Source organism: Anguilla anguilla, chromosome 2 (genome assembly GCF_013347855.1).
Source record: "Anguilla anguilla isolate fAngAng1 chromosome 2, fAngAng1.pri, whole genome shotgun sequence".
NCBI lineage: Eukaryota > Metazoa > Chordata > Actinopteri > Anguilliformes > Anguillidae > Anguilla > Anguilla anguilla.
Window position 1 is genome coordinate 25,828,521 of NC_049202.1, and position 21,424 is coordinate 25,849,944.

Genomic DNA, 21,424 nt, shown 5'->3' on the forward strand with positions numbered 1-21,424 from the left:
GGGAAATAATTTGGTTCTTTGTACAAATAGGCCTATCCATCAATCTTCTAACCTACCCTTAATGTACTTTGAATGTTAAACCAAGCACTTTTCCCAACCTTATTGTCAAATACTTATTTTTCCAGGGAATTTAAATTAGTGAAAAGCTGCAGTTTTACATGGAACTTTGTGGATATTTTCAAGTCCTAATGAGTATCATGTTTAGCAAACAAGACAAAATGGCCTTGAAATTCTGCCACAGGCCTGGTACAGCAAGCCCAGCACAGAATACCCTTCCATAAGCCAGAATCTTCTAAAGCCCTAGGCATCTGTCTACAAGGCACATGTAACAAAGGGGATTTTCTGATAGGTTCTGCAAGTACTTATTGTAAATAGCAGGCCTGCTCCTTGGATGAGGATGCCTTAAATACTTAACACTCCCACTTCTCAATGGTCTAATCAGTCGTCAGTATGTCAATTCCACAGCCACAAAAAACGCCAGCAGGCTCAAGATCACTGAACTATCCCCCATCACCACCAACCAACCTTCTCCATTCCCTACCTTATCCCCAGTCCAGACTCCACTGAATATGTGCTAAGATATGTATGTATATGATATGCTATAGAATATACTATATATGAATATATCCTTTTCTCTGCCTTATTCCCAATCCATTCTGAGCTGAAATGGTGTAGGTACAGTATATATAGTATACAGAATGGGCAGCATGATGGTGGGTACTAGAAGGAACTGGGTTTGAATCCCGGGCTGGGGCTTTTCTGTGTGGAGTTTGTATGTACTCACGTGCAAAGACCTGCATGTTAGGGTAACTGGCGGGTGTTAACAGTCAACCTACCCTGGATAAATAAAGGTTAATATGGAACTCCACTCATTCCCAATCTACTCCCTGCTGAAACTGTGCCATAAGACCTTAAGGCATATGAGATACTACAGGTTATCTGTTCATATGTCCTGACAGAGGAGGATGCAAGCAGCAAAACTTGACTGCCAGATCTCCAAACCCCAATCTCCCCATTTCTCACTCCCTGTGAAACATCTACTCTGCTAGCATTTATCATCCCCGGGACAATGCTTATAATGTAAGGGCCTTAATGTCAAAATGGCCACTGGATAAAAAGGCCAAAATGAACAAAGCAGCCCTTGACTTTTGTGCCTCCTCGTGCGGATGAGCTTTACTTGAAATGTTTTGGAAATGGGAGCCAGCCAGCCAGGTGTAAACAGCTTGGTGGAAAATCTGATAGCCGCGTGTTATTGTTTTGCCCCAGCATCCCACTGTCTGAAGGAGGTCAGAGCTACTCATTCCATTCCACCTCGGCTTGCAGCGTTGACATGTCTGAGAGGGAAAAGGGGCTGAAAAAAGATGCTTTGTAGGACGTTGTTCCGGGATTCAATAAAAAAGGCTCATGGGGATCTGGACTTTCTGCTCGGCTTTGAGCCCTCTGGTAAGCCGGTTCGCGCTTTAACACTTAAGCCTGCCTCGTATGCGAATGAAATAACAGATGTGAAAGAAAAAGAGCTCATGCAACAAAGTCAGACATTACTCAGCGCGCTATTTGAGGAAACCGCCGTGACTTTTATTAGGGCGAAAAAGGGGCACAGAAAACCACAATGGAAAAGGGTGTGGCATTAGCAGTGTGTATCCAGTGTGGGTACTTTCCATCCCCAGAAACCAATCCAGAAAACATCTTACCGAACCTTATCCCACCTATTGTGATGAAGCAGATCAAACCGATCCAGAGTCAGCCCTTAGGGGTAAAATTCTGTCAACAGTGTGTGAATCATCCACCAAGTCAGTCAGTTTACTGACTGGCTGTGAAAAGGGTTTTGTCACATCAATACTGGGCACTCATCCAGGTGGACAGACAAAAGGGAGCTGAACAATGTAATCAGTAACAACAAAACACCAGGAAGTAAGTTCCTGAAATTCCCATTTCTGGGACTGCCAGGGATTACTGAAGTCACTGAAATGAAAATTCAGTGGCTAATGGTCACAGATTTCCAGAAACATTTCAAGGGCATTATATGCTTGTTTATTCTGTTTGAAATTAAAACAGACATATTACACATTCTCAAAATTATGAAGATATTAGTCATAAGAGATACTTTCTTATTAACAAATAAATACAGTTTTGCTGCATTTGTACAGCTAGATTCCACATTCACCACATTTGTTTCCTTTGGGGATTCTTATGGGATAGAGGCTGACATCACATCTACTGCAAACTAAAATGCCCAAAATGGTCAATAATATAAACATGACTTCATGTGTTAATTCTGGGCTGTGTTCTCCAGAATCCTGGTATGCAGCCACCTTGTGGTATGAGTGCTGCAAAGATAACACAGAACATAAGCCATGGGGGGTGTGGGCACAAAGGCATACAAATCATCCAGAGCCAAAGGCTACATGGACAAAGACAAAATGGCGACTGGCTAATGGGAGGACCCCGCACATCTAAGGGCTGGCCAGCACCCGCTCGCCAAGGCCCACAGTACACAAATGAGACGTCTGCGTGGCGGTGCACTTATTTTAGGAAAAGGGCTCGTCTTGAAAACATGGGCCCTGTTTATGCAAGGCCAGTAATGTGTTTCAGATTACAGGGGGTTGTGCGGAAATTCTTGTGGCGAGACTGGTCTTTTCATTGCTGAGGGAGGGAGAGAGTGAGAGAAAGTGGGAGGGACTTTTTCATATATGTGTCCACGCAAAGGACCTTGTGGGGAGAAGACATTTTTTCAGGGTTACGGTGCCTTCTCTTGGTCTTTTGAGGGTCTGAAAATGACAGCTAGGCACGAGCTAAGACCGAGAAGGGGAGACGACTAAAGAGGAGGCAGAGGAGAAGGCACTGCGCAGAGCCTGGCGTCAATTATTCTCGGGCACAACACAGACCGCCTGTGCTGAAGGTAGGAAATGCAATGTCTCACTGCCCTTAGTGAGAAAGGTTCCTTCTCCCCCCCACCAGACTCTCCCTGGGGACTCATTTTACTCTCGCACACATGGAGTAATGGAGAAAACCTTTTTATATGATGCATCTGGGGAGAGACAGGACTTCTCATCAAAGCACCCAATCCCTCTTTCCCAGTCATTTTCTCCACGGCTCCTGGTCTGGTGATGGAATGATTTGCCGTACCCTGCATATTTCTTTTCCTGTGGGCCGCAGGGCAGAGAGAGGCTGTGCGGCGGGGCACAGGAGATTACGTAAAACTAAACAGAGAGAAAAGCCCACAGTTCAGTTCAACCCCATCTATAAATACTTTTCAGGGGTTCATCTGAGAAAAAAAAAATGCACCGCAACAACGAAAATTTGAAATAAGACAGCGTGTATTAAATCAGGGTTTGGCCAGTAATGTTTGAGCTAAATTTAACCGTGTGCTGTGGAGATCGGCACCGTCTTGTAGAACGATGTGTTCTGAGCAGGAGTTTGTTTTTGTGAGGGGAGGAACAAAAGCCTGAGCACAAGCGAGGCTTGGGCGGGGAGGGGCTGACCCTCTGCCAGGGAGGACTGTACCAGTATATTTGCTGAAATGAGAACATGGAATGTACAGCAGTCAGGGGGCGGGGGGGGGGGGGGGGGGGGGGGGGGGAAGGTAGCGATGCAGACGACCAGGGTCACGTGACCGCTGGTCGTGCAGGAGAAACTGCGGCCGCTCTGTTTACCGACGCTGTCCAAACAGGAAGAGGAAGAGTGAACTTTGACCTCCCCTCTCACTCCATTGCATCTGCTCTCTCCACCTGATCCACGAGGAGTCTTTCATAGCTGTGTTTCCATAGTGAAATTGTGAGGCGGCACCCGTGAGGCGGTTTGTGCATTACATGTTAGGCCTAAGTGGATCTACAGCAATGGCACACCTAAAATGCTAGTCGTGCGTCTAATTGTCCTGCATTTTCAGGGTAGTTAAATCCTTCAGATTGAAGGAAAATGGATATCCGCACATTGGATGATAGCTCCCAATATTTTATTGACTAAAAAGCAAAGCAAAGAAAAGTTTCAGACCAACAGGGTCTTCGTCAGGCTTCATTGGCCTGATGAAGACCCTGTTGGGTTGAAACGTTGCTTTGCTTTTTAGTCAATAAAATATTGGTAGCTATAATCCAGTGTGCGGATATACATTTTCCTTCAATCTTCACATGTACTTTTATCCTGCACCTGGCCAAATAACTGGTTGGATGTGCACACAGCTACTCTACTGTGCTAGTTAAATCCTTCATCCATGTGTGGGATATCACCTTACTTTGGTGCTCTACTTTAACAATACCTGCAACTGTTACACAACACACAGACCTTTAGACTTAACATCATGAGCAGCAGACAAAACACACAAGTACAAGTAGAGTGCTTCAGGGACACTGCAACTGAGAACGTTAGCTGGGGATACTCTCAGTTTCCACTGTTTCATTTGGAGATTCGCTGAGATTAAAACTTAGCCGAGAACATTACCTTCTCCTCTCAGAGTGTCCTGTTAGCACCGGGCTGACAAATATGCTCTATTGCATAATGAAATGGATCACCTTTTCAATTTAGAGAGTAAAAGTATACATAGGCAAAACGGAGAATCGCTTATGTCTGCGGCACCATTCTTCAGTAACTTCTGCTCTTGGAATCATCTCTTTATGTTTTTACATCTGGAGGCAAGAATAGCCTACTGATGGCTAAAGCACAAACCTTCACTCATTGTTTACCTACAGAGAATTTTATTCATATTTAAATGGTAAATGGACTGCATTTATATAGCGCTTTTATCCAAAGCGCTTTACAATTGATGCCTCTCATTCACCAGAGCAGTTAGGGGTTAGGTGTCTTGCTCAGGGACACTTCGACACGCTCAGGGCGGGGATCGAACCGGCAACCCTCCGACTGCCAGACAACCACTTTAACCTCCTGAGCTATGTCGGCCCATTTAATTTTTTATATACTCTCCTTCACCTTTATAGTACATGTACATGATATATACATTTACATATAATAATTATTCGCGCTAAAGCAACTATTCTAATAGTTATTCTTGTTAAGCTTCCAGAAACTACAACCTCTGATAATGCCCTTCTGTCTCCCATGTGCACAACCGTGCAAAAACGTGTACTACAGGCTGCAAAAATGAGGCAGTGGGGAAAAGACAATAACGGACTTCCGTCTGTCTTATCTAAAATTTCATGAAAACCCAATGTTGTCTTGGTCAGGTAAATAAGTTAACATGTCAAGACAACCCCATGCCCATAACGTGATATGATTATAGTCAGTCACACATATAGTTTGATTAAAATTATTAAGATTTTTGGGTAAACTTATTATTTAACACTGATCATTTAATCAAACAATGGTCTGAGGTGATGAAATTCCATCTCTGACAGCTGTCTGTGACAGTAGACCATGACATCACATCATCATCCATAAGTTTGGAATGGATCACAAGAGCATGAGCATCCCCAAAAATATATAGAGCCAGCTGCTGATTCTTTCACTCTCAAAACCAGCATCCGAGTGGCATGGTTATTGTGCTGGATGACTGCTTGCCCAACGAAGCTGGCACACCCAGCCAATGGCAAAGAATCAATACTGAAATGTGGGATGAGATGCCCTGTCACTGCTCCATTCCAGATCATTGGGTGCATCATTTTAGCAATGTACAGAACGATTATTTTGCTATCCTTACACGAGCAAATTATTTGTAACATGAAACAGTATAAGAAAAATGCTTTAGAATTCATATGTACAAAACCAACAAAATGCTTCAGAATTCATTTGTGCGGAATGAACTGTGTCAGAATTCAGTTGTGCAGACTGAACCAAGTGCTTCAGAATTCAGTTGTGCAGAATGAACTAAGATCTTCAGAATTCAGTAGTGCAGAATTAACTAAGTGCTTCAGAATTCAGTAGTGCAGAATTAACTAAATGCTTGAGAATGCAGTTGTACAACAGTGAGGAAATGAATGGAATAGCATTCACAAGAAACCTCCAAAGAGCAGGCGTTGAATAAATCTGATCATTTGTTCAGGAAGTATAATCCTCCTTGCCTTCATGATACAGTCCATTGGCCTCTGAGTGGCATGATCTGGGGAACATGCAGTCCTTTATCACTGTGTTCTGATTAATGATTGATAAATATGAGGCTTACGTGCAGGCTTTCAATTTTTGGCTGTTAACATCAACATGGCAAGAAGGTTCTTCCACCAAAATGGTATTGGATTGTCTATATCTTAACCTCCACAGTCGTGAAGTTTTAGACACAATAAAATATTAATATATAGACAATACCCACAATTCCTCAATGAAGCGAGGAATTATTCATTTGCAATTCCATTACAGCAACAGACATTTTTTCAGGAGAAATTATTCAAGTATCATTCAGGACATCTGTTCACTCGGTCTCAATGGGTCCTCCCAGTGACACAGAATCTCTGAAAAGCACAAAGGAACACTCTGGAATTATATGGTGGATTTTTTTCCACAACTAGTTGTTGGACAAATACAAGAAAAACTGCCACTCATTCCAAGATGTTCCGCAATTTCTCACCAAACAGACTTTGAAGCAAGCTTAAGTTTAATACATTTAGTCACTTAAAAATAGGGCTGAGATGATTAGAAACTTTGAGGAATCGATGAAACGGAGAAAAAAAATTATTGACAAATAACAATTTTTTTGTTATTTGAATTGAAAGCGTATTCAGCTATTGAATCGGTCGGGCTCTAGTTCAGAATAACAATGTAGTACGAAATATTTAAATATAGTATTGGAAGGAGCACTAACAACTGCCACTCAAGTGGACGAAGAAGTGAGAGAACAGCACATCATTTCATACAATACAGAAAGAGTGGGAACACCCAAGAGGAAATTTGAGCTTAAGATAGAACTGGTATTTAAAAAAAGTATGTACATTAAAATGGGGAAAAACAAAAAACTGCAAGTTCTGAACTCCGGAAGGCATAGCTCCTGCTTTAAAACATACACAGGGTTTAAATAATAAACACACTGCTAAATCATAAACATGCTGCTTCTTTCTACACAGTTTCTAAGGATTTGTGTGGAAAAGAGAGGACATCCTATACCCCTGAAGAATTAACTTACGCTGCCCGCACTGTGAGTAAGTGCTGTTAAAGAAACACAAACCCCCATGGGATGACTGTGTCATCGGCTGCTGCTACTGTGTAATTCGGTTCACAGAATTCGTCATGGCTTACAATGGGTTGTTGTCCAATATCTCCACTACACTGTTTAAAAGGGGGAGTACAGAAGCCTTTTTAGGCCCAATAAATCAAGCGGTTTCAGTCAAAACCATTTTGTTGTACTTTTTCTATAAACGTTTTGCATTTCTGCAGATCTTATCTTGGGAATAACGCCCATCTCTTCTCAGATGGTTAAACATAAGTCATCTTGAAGTGACTGCCCTGCCAAGATATTAATGACTTTTACTTGTGCTTCTCCAAGGGAATACCATTCTTATGTTCCATGTTTATGCTGCTCTACATAAAGACACACAGAAAAAAATGTTTTAAGCACCAGGGGGGGAGATGATACCAGAGAATACCTTACCTGTGCACTGGGCTGATCTACAAACATATTTGTGTCGAATACTGTTAGCAATCAGTTTGCCTTGGAAACACCTTTAGCAACCACCAATGTAAAAGCAGATATACAAGCAGTGTTAGAGCATTGGATTTTATCAGAAGTCTAAAGGTTTTCCACTTATCTACAGTGCACTGTTCCAAACATTGAAGCTCCACGATTTTGTAAACTGCCCCGTAAAATGTGTTAATAAATACCACATACTGCAGTCAGTTTTATGGATGCTCTAACATTTCTCACATGCGATGTTGTATAGCAACATAATGTTGTGAAACATTATGCCATGAGCACAATGCTGTGAGGGATCCACATGTTTAAAAAATAAAATAAAATAAAAAATAAAAAAAAGCTTTTCAACCTCCACAGAGATTACAGTGACTGAAAGAATATCCCATGGAATAAAGCAATGCTGCAAATAACTGAGGATTACAATCTCACTCAATCCTGTGAGATTAGGATGCGAGTCCTGGACTACAATCCATGATGAACTTGATCTGAATAACATCAGCCACTAGGCATTAAAGGCGACCATTATTAATAGCAGTCCATGTTTCCTAAAAGAGGACTCTGACTGAGCCCCAAGGAATGCGTTAAAACAGGAAAATGCCAGTAAGAAGAGCCAGCCAGCTGCTGAGCATCCCTGATATTTCCTTACTGTCTCAATCCTTCCTGACAGTAGGCTCTGAAATTAATGCTGATCCCCACTGCCAGATGTTCTGAAGGAAATGACTTCTGATGAACACTGGTGCTGATTAACTTTGAAAATAAAAGGGATCGACTTCTTGTGAATTAGGTTAGGCTACTATTTAGATTAGGGTCACAGACAAAGGATACATTTTTTATGTTAACATTAAGAGAGGCAAACTGTTTACATGACTTTCAGGAAACACACGTCAAAGGCGTTGTCTGCTATTTTATCTCAAGGATCAGAATTAGAGAAATGCCACACTAATTGTTTTGGAATGGTTCACTGGTTTGCCAACATGTTTGTAGCAGACCGAGGAAAAGATAAACCAGAACTTCCATATAAAGGAATGAGTTCCATGACTATCAGATTATATCCATACTGTCCATCATACGGTAGGATCTGAAATGATGAACACAAGTTGTGGACAAAAGGGAGTTTTTCAAACAAGGGTGATGTGCTCATACCAGATTCAACAAGAAAAGAGGTTGATAAGTATTGGCTGATAAGACTTCCCGTAAATTTTTCTTTTTTACAGGAAGAAATCTTAGTAACTTCTTGCACAATCTCTAAATATGGATTGCCTTTTGTTCATATCTACAACGTTTATCATTTTATTTGGGGTGAGGATCAAAGTTTGTACATTGTTTTATACTTCCCTTTTATTAACACTGTTATCTTTATCCATTGCATGCTCTTGATTGCAGAAACAACAGGCTGAAAGGTTCCCATCTCACCTGAAAGATTCTTTCGGAACAGTTGGGAAAAGAGTGGAGTCCATGGCTAAACATGGGTGAGCCCAATGAACTGTTCTTACTGGGCAGCAGCTGGCCCAGACATTTCCACAGGCTCTGCCACTTCCACAATGTTATACTTAGAAGGCACATTCCCAGCAGTCCGAGCAAAATGTTTAATGTGAAGTTAAACTGAGCGGACGCGCTGTGCAAACTACTAAGGGCAACCGAGGAGAAACGCAAAGACAGTTTTTTACACGGCCTGCGTTCATACTCGGTCCAATACATTCATTGGTTCACTAGGGGGTTTGTTGACTGCTAACTGAACATGACCAACGCGAACCAGCTTTCCCATTTTCCCATGAAAAAGCACCATAAAACGCATGCTGTCAGGAGGCGAAAGGTCACAGAGATCTCGGCAGCCATGTGCAGCACAATGCTAGCCGCTCTGGGTGGCCTGTGTCCCCCTCCCTCACGCCTGGGCACAGATGTGAAAAAGGGGCGGGGAAGGAAGTGTCCCTTGGCCACGCCCTCTGCTAGCAGAGGCCTATGCTGGCCGCGTTGACCTGAAAAGGCCCGCTGGAGGAGAGAGCAAATCAGGCAGAGCTGGGCGGGGCTTAGAATAGAGCTAGCAACCACTGGCCACAAACTCCAGAAAAATTATCAGGTCCCGACAGAACTTCTCCCTCCCTCAATTCATGGTCATGCATCACTTTTTTCTAAGCGTCTATAATTAAAATATGCTCGGTAGAAAATCAGCATGGTAGAATTGAGCTGCGGCTCTAAAATGGTGCTTTAGCTGTAATAGTACTACTGCTTTTGCTATACTTACATCCCTAAAGGGGGCATGCTAAATGACATGATAATACTACATTAAAACAATAGCTTACTGATGCCAACAACAATGGAAGATACTTCTAAGTTTTCAATTTCAATTTCACTTTATGATCGCTAAACCGTAGTCAACATGGAATATTTTGTGAAAAGACACGTGAAATGACAGTAAATCAAAAGCAGTGAAAAATCTGGGAAAGTAAACGCAGTCATTCCGTGTGCCCCAAGACGCAGATAACAGACAGCCTGTACAAATCCACACAGCCGCAGCTGGTGCGCTGCTGATCTTCTGGGGGCCAGCTAATCTGTGGTAGCCCCGTCCTGGCCTTTTGGCAGCACTAGTCACAGTGGACAGGCGCTGCTCTGTTGCTGTTGCTGCTCTTCTGGGTGCCAGCTAATCTGTGGTAGCCCCATCCTGGCCTTTTGGCAGCACTAGTCACAGTGGACAGTCGCTGCTCTGTTGCTGCTGCTGCTCTTCTGGGCTTGAGGTGGGCAGTGGCTGAGCAGCGTGGCTCCATCCGGCCCCTCTTGCACAGAGTCCCACAGTGAACAATGCCTTCTCTATACCTCCAGCCAAAGAACATGATGGGGAAAGAATATTGGCGCAACACCATCACCTTAAATCTCTTGCTAAATAAACATAAAAACATCATGGGCTGGATATGGGTCCAAGTAAAGAGATTCAAAATTTTTGTAAATACGCTCTATCCCTCCCTTTTCGCCCAATCATATTCATCATCAGCACTCATTGCTGCAACCTCTGCTATGGATTCAGGAGAGCACAGACGATCAGTCCGTGCCACTTCTTTTCATGTTGCAGTCTATAAGTCATGCTTGCACAGATGCAAGTCGGAGGATGACAGTTCACGTGCAGCTCAATAGGCGAACGGCAAACACTTGATTGGTCAGCAGGGGTCGTCCTGCACGTGACGAGACACTGTTGTCCTGGCTGACTGAATCCCTTCATTACTTGGGCAGCCCTTGCGCCAACTGTGTGCTGCCCACCAGGGATGCCAGACAAAGTCAGCACTGCATGATCTGGATTCAAAACCAGACCATGGAGCCGATACACTAGAATAGTGCCTTAACAGGATGAGGCACCCAGCAGCCACTGAAAATGTCATTTTTCTTTCTTATTTTTCAAAGATCTCTGACTTCAAGCCATGGGCAGAAACCATACTAGGCAATGCATGTATCCTGTGATGGGTTCAGAGTTTTTCTCCTCTGGATGTAGTAATGCCATACAGTATCAGGCAATACTAACGACGTTGGTAGTTTATGTACAAAACAGATGTCATTAGGGAACAAAGAGATAGGCCCTCACAGAGAGGACAGACATGCATACCCAGTCAAGGCCCCAGAGGGTATTTAAACAAGGCTTCAAGACCATTGCGTGGAGGGTTGCTGTACCGTAAACTTGTGTTGTATTTCAGTGACCTTCCCACTGGCCAGTGTGATTACAATAAACTTTTAGTTTCTTCAGTAAAGTGTTTGTTGTCTTGGTGAGTTCCTGCATCCTCCTGACTTTGACTCCATGGAAAGAAGCTGGGTCCTAACACCTGTTTCCCACTTTTCCAGCCCGGACATTTTTGAATGGCTAACACACAAGGTCCCACCAGAGAAATTAAACCTCAGTACACCCTCACAATGGCCAACACGTCACCTTCACATGGTAAAGAACCTGCACAATGGAGTTTTGATTCAAGTCCAAAAAGACAAATCATTAACTTCATCCAGATCCAGTTGGAAATGCAAAACCTGATCTTGCATTACTGCTGAACAAGACTGTTTCAATGCATAATTGGCCGTTGGGTCACAAAGGAAACTGTGCACTGCCCGCCAGGGATGCCAGATAAAGTCAGCACTGGAGAAATCAGTCAGCGGGTTGACACCAGTTATACACCAGGTACCTACAGACCACAAATGAATGAATGACATAATCACTACAGTTCAACTGTTTGCCTGTGCAGCAACATGGTTGTGGGCTGACGCCAACACATGTTTTGAAGAAGAGCATGTGCTTGTCTGCGTGCTCCCAAGTTGATGGAGGAGGCAGCAGCGTTGAATCCAGTATATAAATACAAGTGACATTCCAAAACAGAAAAGAATACAACTATGAGACCAGTCTTGTCTCTGCTAGTGACAAGAGCTCTTTCTAAGGGAATGCCAATCATATTACACATACCATTGCAATGCCCAGAACAATTCACTTTAAAATGTTCCAAGGGTGAACCTGCAATGACAAAACCCAGAGTTCCAGTGTTCGGTCTAAGCTGGGGCCAAGTACGCATTTGAAATGCCTTAAATTTTTCAGGTGACAGTAAAATAAATGAATAGACTACTGAATATTGCAGAGAACCTAAACCAAAATGAGGGCCAAATACCAAATTAAAAAAAAACTGGTTCAAAACCTTGCTGAAAATATAGACTTTCATTTTAATTTGACAATATTCACAAATGGACTTTATGTCCAAAGGATTAAAGTAACTAAAATAATAACTGTATGACCCGAGTTTAGTTTGGGTGGATGTGGCAAGCATTTTTTAATCAGGATAATAAAGTACAGTAGATTTGAATAGACTACCACAGACATGCTGTGTTGACTACCCAATTCAGTCATTTTTAAGTACATTAATTTTCCTCCAGAAAACTTTAAATAGGCTTGAAGTTCCAGTCTGTAAATACAGCAAACTTACATCTTAAGTGGCAAATTTATAGTGTCATAAAACAACCCTGGTGTTCATTATTAGGCATAAAAAAGAATAGTCTAATGACCATATACTTTAAAAAATATAGCCTAATCGTGGGAGACTAAAAAGGGGCCATTTTAAAATCACAGAACTTGATTCATATAGGCTAGAATAAGCTTGAGCTTCCAGTGTTTCTTCCTGTCATACACAATCATTAACAACAGCAAAACAAAGAGGAGATTGATTCCAAGGTTATGAATACAGGGTGGTGAGTGTACTGATCTTGCTAAACTGATAGGAGCAGTGTTGACGAAACAGGTACAGTCAGTTCAGATTGAATCGGTATTCACACCACACAGCTCAGGATTCCAGTCAAACAGGTAATTCAAACTGACAATGACATGATTTTCTTTCTTATTTTTAACCGTGACCTGAACTTCACTGAGCAAAGGTATTCTACTTTAGAAAAGAAAATGACTTAGCTTGTTGTTAAATGTCCCTGTCTCCTCTTTTATATCATACAGCATTTGCATCTGCTTGGAGGAATAAATCTGTATGATAGCGCCGATTACAAGGCCATTTTCACATACAAAATTCCACTGCATTCAAAACAAACAAACATAGTTTATGTTGTAGATTATGTTTATACATAAGTCTCAAGCATAGCAAATACACCGCAACTCTTGCCCACCTTAACATTTGAAATGTATTTGCATGTTTGCCTTAAATCACTCTTTTAACCCTTGCCAAGGAACTTCTAAGAAATGTATGGGTGAATAACCCTTTTCTTTCTACCATATCTCCAGTCAGGACACACTTCACAGTGCTGTGCACTTCTTGTAATAGGTGGTGTTTTTTTGTGAATTTCTTTAAAGCATTACTGCAAATACAACAGCCTTTTGGGAGAAAATGCAGCTCCAGACATGCTATTCCCAGCCATATCTATAATCTCTCAAAATCTGATCTGATTGGCAAATCCCATGCCACGATGCAACCATTTCCTTTCCCATGTGGTTTTTAAATAACCTTGTTAAAGCAGCAGTTACATGCCTTACATGCATGCTTGAAATTAAATTCCATATTTTCAGGTAACAAGATTGAATTTTGTTCAACAGTGAACTACTTTGACACAGTTCTTCAAGCAGTGGAGTCACACAACACCAAAGGAGACCAGAGAACACCTTCACACAAATGCGTATATTGCATATCAATTTTCATACAAGTATGTAGTTCCATGTGTTCAGTCCACTGGGCAAAAAGATCCAGGTCTCCATCACAACAGATGACATCATTGCAACTGGGCGTACCTGAGCTTGGTTACAACAGGACCTTGACTAGATGAGAGGCCTTCACTAAGGAAGTCCATAACAATAAAATTCCCATTTTTAAAGAAGAACTCATTATTTAATCTCCTCACTAACTGCTGTGTGAGAACACAGGACTGTCAGCAAAAAGAAAAAAAGAGAGCTAATGTAGTCTACTACAAGCTGTATTCCCAGCTGAGAGGTCTATGTATGTTTATGTATGTGAACACATAAAATGTGCACTGGACAGCATGTACAGAAGAACTCTGCAGCAGTTCAGCTCAGAGGAAACTGACCTGGGACTTACAATCCTGTACAACTGTGCAGCTACATGTACCTAATAAAACCTTTCACTGCCACGTTTCTAGCGCAGCAACCCATGTCAGGTTTCAGCCACAAATTCAGCGTAATAATCAATAATCAGCGTTTTAAGGTGTTCTCATGCCCATGCTCAAGAAAGACCACCTGAGAAGAAAAATGGACTGCTCTCTTGTAATGGACATTTCAAAATCCAGATGCACATCACATTTTTCAGTGAATATTGTGTGGGGGAGAAATTCACAATCTACCTCGCTGGAGGACAAGCTTTCTTAATAATGCTCCGTGAAAGCACAACAGTAAAATACATAAGGAACCAAGAATGTAAATAATGTACCTCCCTTCCTACACATTAGACCTTACTGACAGCAAACTGAGATAAAGGAAAATGGCCTTTGGAATTGGTTTTCATATTTAGTTGACACTAGTCTCTCCCCTCGAAAAAGGTTTGCATTGTCAGACTAATAAAATTTTATCACACTGACATTTTCTATTAATTCCACTAATTAATTCCACTATGTTTACTGTTTGCACTATGTTTATTTTATGTTTACTGTTATGTATCATCAGACCAAAGCAAATTCTTTGTATGTGAAAACCTACTTGGCAATAAACCTGTTTCTGATTCTGAAACCATCAGTAAATCAATACAAACTGCTATTCTCTCCTGATATTTTCATAGCGTATGGTACGTATTTAACGATGCGAGAATCGTAATAGGTTAGGAAGCTGAACGATGACTCGTATGGATCCCTTAAAGGTTGCCCACATGACGAACTGGTCCTCTCCATGCTTTTGTCTCCACGGTTGGCTACTCCTGCACATTGAAACTGCAGAGAAGAACGAAACAGAGAACACATGCCTACCTGAGTTTGAGGTTAGTCATGAATTCCTCCAAGGAAACATTGTCGAGAAGCACAAAATCCGCCTTTCCAAATTCCAAACTCTCGTGTTCAGCCATAGTAGCCTTCTATTAATGGAAATATTATCTTCAAAAACTTTCAAAACTCCCGGCAAAATGTTTTACAAACGTCCGACTACAGCAAAAGTAAACAATTTATGTAGCAGTTTATGTAAAACGTAAACGCGTGTCAATAACCATTGTTTGTGTGTATCCATACACCGTGATATGCGGTAAAAAGATACCCGCAAAATAAATAATAATGTTAATTTCCCTAGTTTCTGAGGGAAATGCAGTTAGAAAGTGCTAGCAGTAGCTTGCTATCGATTTCTAAGTTCCCTTATTTCCTGAGTTAAACTACTGCGGTTCGCCCAAGTATTGAAAATAAATTGGCTACATGAAGGAATTTAACTGTCCGTTTCTAAAAAGTGGTACCGTAACTCCGTTATAATTCTCATGTTCCTTGCTATTCCATTTGCTTGAAACTATTACAGCCACCCGGTCATGACCATTCTAACGCACTACTGGTACTGGTCCCCAATTCACCTGAGCACGGGAAGACTGCGCAACTACCGTAAGTACTGTATAAGAGGAGTCTAAACTAAGAATGTGGCGAAGAAGATACAATATAAAATGAGCTCATTACAGTGACGCTGCTGGAACCGTGACCATGAGCCAATGCTGTAGTCGAAGTGGTATCGCGACTTAATATTTTTATATGTTCTTATATTGCTGTTCATCGCTGTAAAAGAACATTGAAAAATAAAAATGATTAAACATAGCATAATACAAGAGATTTGTGGGTGGATGTTGTCAGATGTTTACAGTGTGAGAGCTGAACGTGTGCCACCTTGCGGACTAAAGTGGCATAAAAAATCTGTACGAAGTTCATGTAGAACGAATACCAGCCGTTACTGTAAAAAAAAAAAAGTTTAAGAGACCCTGCAACAGCATAATTCTTTCTGTTACACTAATCTACACCACCATGCTTGCTATAGTTGATATTTGCTATATATATATATATATATATATATATATATATAGCAAATATCAACTATATATATATATATCCCACTTTATTAGGTACACCTTGCTAGTACCGGATTGGTCTTCTGCTGCTGTAGCCCATCTGCTTCAAGGTTCAACATGTTGTGCGTTCAGAGATGCTCTTCTGCATACCTTGGTTGTAATGAGTGGTTATTTGAGTCACTGCTGCCTTTCTATCAGCTCGAACCAGTCTGGCCATTCTTCTCTTGCCTCTTCCATCAACAAGGCATTTTCGCCCAGAGAACTGCCACTCAAATGATATTTTCTCTTTTTCAGACCATTCTCTGTAAGCCCTAGAGATGGTTGTGCGTGAAAATCCCAGTTATATCAGCAGTTTCTGAAATACTCAAACCAGCCCGTCTGGCACCAACAACCTTGCCACGTTCAAAGTCACTTAAATCACCTTTCTTCCCCATTTTGATGCTTGGTTTGAAGTTCAGGAGATCGTTTTGACCATGTCTACATGCCTAAATGCGTGATTGAGCTGATTAGATATTTGCGTTAACGTGCAGTTGAACAGGTGTACCTAATAAAGTGGCCGGTGAGTGTATATCCCTCCTTTTAATTTCATGCAGTTATTCATTCTACAAAACTCCATATTGTTGTTCTGTACCGTCCTCCAGGTCCACTCGGCTGCTTTCTGGATGAGCTGGACACTCTACTGAGCTCCAGATCCTCTGATGACCTGACCGCATATCACACTTTGTTGGCAACTTTCATATCTGCCCTAACATTGGCTATGACCTAATTTTTCCAGCCGAAGATCAGTGCATGCCTCTCTAACCCACATAAACTGTTCTCCACCTTCTCTTCCCTCCTCATTCCCCCTCCATCCCCATCTCCCTCTTCTCTTTTCACAGATGACTTTCTGGCTGCCTTCGAAGGAAAGGTGGCTAACATCCGGAACTTCTTTGCCCATACAGTGAGCCCCCCTACTCCCCGGGACAAACCCACGTCAAGACTGACCTCCTTCAAGAGGCTGGAGGACTCTGATGTACTCCAAGTCATCACTTCTCATTGCGCAACCACCTGTTCACTTGACCACATCCCATCTACAGTCCTCCAGTCCATATCCGGCGAGATCCTTCCCTATCTGTCCTCTATTGTTAATACCTCCCTTGCCTCTGGATAAGTTCCTTCTGATTTTAAGATGGCTTGCATTATCCCACTCCTTAAGAAACCCACCTCAGACCCCTCTGATATAATGATCTATCAAACCGTATATGTAATGTTATATTAATAGGTAAATAATAGTCTCACAATCAGGTGTCTGGTAAGTGCAGCTTTACTCAAATATGATCAAGTTACAACAACTTCACAACAGCTGTCAACCATCAGTCAATCCAACCTGTCTTTACGACAGCTACTGTTATCAGTACAGTATGCCTCTACCTTTTTTGTCCAAAACCCTTGAGCAAGCTGTGCTTAAACAACTAACTTCTTTTCTCCATCAGAAAAAAAAACTGCTAGACCCTCACCAGTCTGGCTTCCGATCCGGGCACTCGCCACTGCAAGAGCCTCTCCTCTGTCCTGATCCAGACCTGTCTGCAGCCTTCAACAGGGTTAACCACAAATTACGCCTCTCCACCTTGGCTGAGGTGGGTATTTCTGGGACTGCCAGGTCACCTGGATGGGGTCTGCCTCTGCTCCTCATCCCCTTGTTACAGGAGTACCACAGGGATAAGGACTGGGTCCTCTGCTGTTATCCATATACACCAGATCTCTTGGTTCAGTTATTAATTCACATGGCTCCACCTATCACTGTTATGCTAACGACACACAACTCTTCTTCTCTTTCCCCCCCCCTCTGCCTTACAGGTTAATGATAAAATATATTCCTGCCAGGCTGACATCTCAACCTGAATGGCCAGCCACCACCTGAAGCTCAACTTCAACAAAACTGAGTTCTTCCCATACAAGACCTCCGTACTATGTGAGCTCTCAATCACAGTTGATGGCACCACAGTGACTGCCTCTCACTCTGCAAAGAGCCTGGGGGTGGTCCTGGATGACCACCTGGACCTCAAGGAGCACATCAAGGCAACATCACGGTCCTACAGATTCCTCCTGTACAACATCAGGAGGATTCGACCATACCTGACTACGCACTCCCCCCAGCTGCTTGTCCAGGCTATGGTGACCTCCCGTCTAGATTACTGCAACTCTCACCTTGAAAACCTGCCAGCTTGTGCCATACAGCCACTACAGATGATTCAAAATGACGCTGCCCGAATCATCTTCAACCTTCCCAAGTTCTCCCACGTCACTCCTCTGCTTAGGTGACTCCACTGGTTACCGGTTGCTGCCAGGATCAGGTTCAAAGTCCTGACCCACGCCTACACTGCAGCCATCAGGACTACTTACAGGACATGATTCAGTTCTATACGCCTACTCAACCACTCCACTCTACAGCAGGGCGCATTGCACCCCCTCCCATTCGGGTAAAGGGTTCTCACTCATCCCTATCACAGAGCTTATAATAATGTTCACTGCATGAACTGGACTGTGTTCTTGGCTATGAATAACAGTATGAAATGAGTATTGTACCTTATCGAACCTGTGTTTTGTAGTTGTTCCAATGACTTTGATATGCACTTTTGTACCTCACTTTGGATAAAAGTGCCTGCTAAATAAATGTTTTATTTATATATATATATATATATATATATATATATATATATATATATATATATATATATATATATATAGCAACGTTTAATCGGAAAACCCTGTCTTGTTGGATTGTTGAGTATTAGGCTACAGTTCACATTTTAAGACTTCAATTGCAGCCTATCCCTCATCATGTTAAACATCTGTCTGCTTCATGTTCCTGAAACCTCTGTAATATTATTTTTCATTACATGTTGATTCCAACAATTGTATGTTTACTTCAGGTAGGCAATTTTTCCTCCAGTTAGCCTTCTTTGTCTTGAAATTTGAATCTCAGACCATCTTTGGTCTTTGGTGCAAGTGCCTCCACCGCCTGCCCCTTCCTGCAGACATACCATCACTTTGAAGTGCCTGAAATGTGTAAATCTGACTGTTTTCATGGGTGTGAATAAAACTCCATTCTCTCCTCTAATCCAGAACTTCTGGCTCTTATTAAATCCCATGTGGTTTCCTTCTCTCACCCAGGGTACACTCCTTCACAACTCAAGCTCCTGAATTTCCCCCTGGGAAAAATAAAAATAATCTCTTCTATACTCTAGGGCAGTCAAAAGAAGTCTGTCTCACTTTGCAATATTCAGTCTGACCCAACATTTCTCAGAGTATTCCTAAGGAAATTATGCTGTCATTCTCGGTTCCTAACTAATTCCTTGAAGACACTTTTTTAATATCCGGTAAAACCATGGTATTTCAGTATTTCTAGGGATCAACTGCCAGGTTTTTCACTCCTTGGAGGGCATAAACCACATATTATGTAAGCTGTTCTGCCTGCCAGTCAAAGTCCAGATTCATCACAGAATCCTCCTCCAAACACAGGAATCTCTTCAGTCTTGCAGCCACCTATCTTTCTGATATGATTTAAAGTATATACTCAGACACACGTGCAGCACACTGAACCAGAGGAAGTATAATAGACAGGTGGTACCTTGAGACAGCACACCTGTTGAACACCACTTCATTAACCCTGCATAAAAAGCCCACTTTCATGCATGCCCTTCTGTGCAAAGTAAAGTGCTATTCAGGTTTTAGAGAAGTGCATGTGGCAAACAAACCTAGAAAACCTGGGGAGATTTAGCAAAACATTACATTTATTTAGCAGACGCTTTTATCCAAAGCGATGTACGAAAGTGCATATCATGGTCATTGGACAACTACAAAACACAGGTTCCATAAGGTACAATACTAATTTCGTACAGCTATTTCTAGCCAAGAACACAGTTCAGTTCAGGCAGTGAACACTATTCTGACCTAACTTATGCCAAACCAAACTAGGGAGAAGATCTCAGGCTACAATATTAGGACAAATACAAATTACAAAAAGTGTTGGAATGGGGGGACATGAGTGTCATGAAAGGGGGGATTTAAGGTGAAATGGAGTGCATAGTCAGGTATGGTTGAATCGTACAGATGTCGTACAGAAGGAAACTGCAGGACCGTGATGTTGCCTTGATGTGCTCCTTGAGGCCCAGGTAGTTGAGCAGGACCACCCCAGGCTCTTTGTAGAGTGAGAGGCAGTCACTGTGGTGCTATCAACCGTGATTGAGAGCTCACGTAGTAGGGAGGTCTTGTATGGGAAGAACAGCAGCTCAGTTTTGTTGAGGTTGAGCTTCAGGTGGTGGCTGGTCATCCAGGTTGAGATGTCAGCTTGGCAGGAAGATATTTTATCATCACCCTGTGAGGCAGAGGGGGGGAAGGAGAAGAAAAGTTGTGTGTCATCGGTATAACAATGATAGGAGAAGCCGTGTGAATTAATAACAGAACCAAGAGATTTGGAGTGTATGGATAACATTGTTATGCCGATGACACCCAACTCTTTCTCTCCTTCCCGCCCTCTGACACTCGGGTCTCTGCTCGCATCTCTGCTTGCCTGAGGGACATCCAGAGCTGGATGGATAACCACCATCTTAAGCTGAACCCAGGCAAGACGGAGATGATCTTCATCCCTGCTCCATCCTCTAACCTTCTCGACTTTTCTATTTCCCTGGGGGACACTGTGGTGTCATCATCACCCACCGCAAAAAACCTTGGAGTGGTGATGGACAACAGACTGTCCCTCTCCCAGAACATCACGGCGGTGAGTCGAACGTGCAGGTTCTTCCTGTACAACATCCGGAGAATCCGCCCCTTCCTCACCACCTACGCAACCCAGCTCCTGGTTCAAGCGATGGTCCTGTCCCGCTTGGACTACTGCAACTCGCTACTGGCTGGTCTGCCAGCATCCGCCATCAGACCCCTGCAGCTCATCCAGAATGCTGCAGCGCGTCTGGTCTACAACCTCCCCAGACATTCCCATGTCACCCCCCTGCTCACTGACCTCCACTGGCTGCCTGTTATGGCTCGCATCAAATTTAAGTCCTTGGTGCTTGCATACCAGGCAGCTAAGGGGTCAGCACCAGGGTACATTCAGAGGATCATCAGACCCTACACACCAGCCAGACCTCTCCATTCGGCCACCTCTGGACGCTTGGCACCTCCCCCTCTTCGCGTCTGCACTTCCCGCTCCCGTCTGCTGTCTGTCCTGGCCCCTCGCTGGTGGAATGACCTCCCCGTGACGGTCAGAACAGCAGAGAATCTCACCACTTTCAAACGCAGACTGAAGACTCATCTCTTCAGGCTGCACCTCTCCCCACCCCTCTCTAGCCTATAGTTCAGCTCACTGTATCTAGCTAGGATAATTTGATTATGT

General features: G+C 42.7%; 1 protein-coding gene across 1 annotated transcript in view; it reads right to left on the bottom strand.

Annotated features, from left to right (window-relative positions):
* myo1d (myosin 1D) overlaps positions 1-15,552 on the bottom strand; it is a 93,044-nt gene extending 77,492 nt beyond the window's left edge. The window contains exon 1 of the mRNA XM_035403756.1: positions 14,990-15,552. Within this exon, the coding sequence (XP_035259647.1) occupies positions 14,990-15,084 (95 nt within the window). The 5' untranslated portion in view covers positions 15,085-15,552. The remainder of the gene's footprint in view (positions 1-14,989) is intronic.
* Between the last annotated feature and the right edge of the window lie 5,872 nt (positions 15,553-21,424).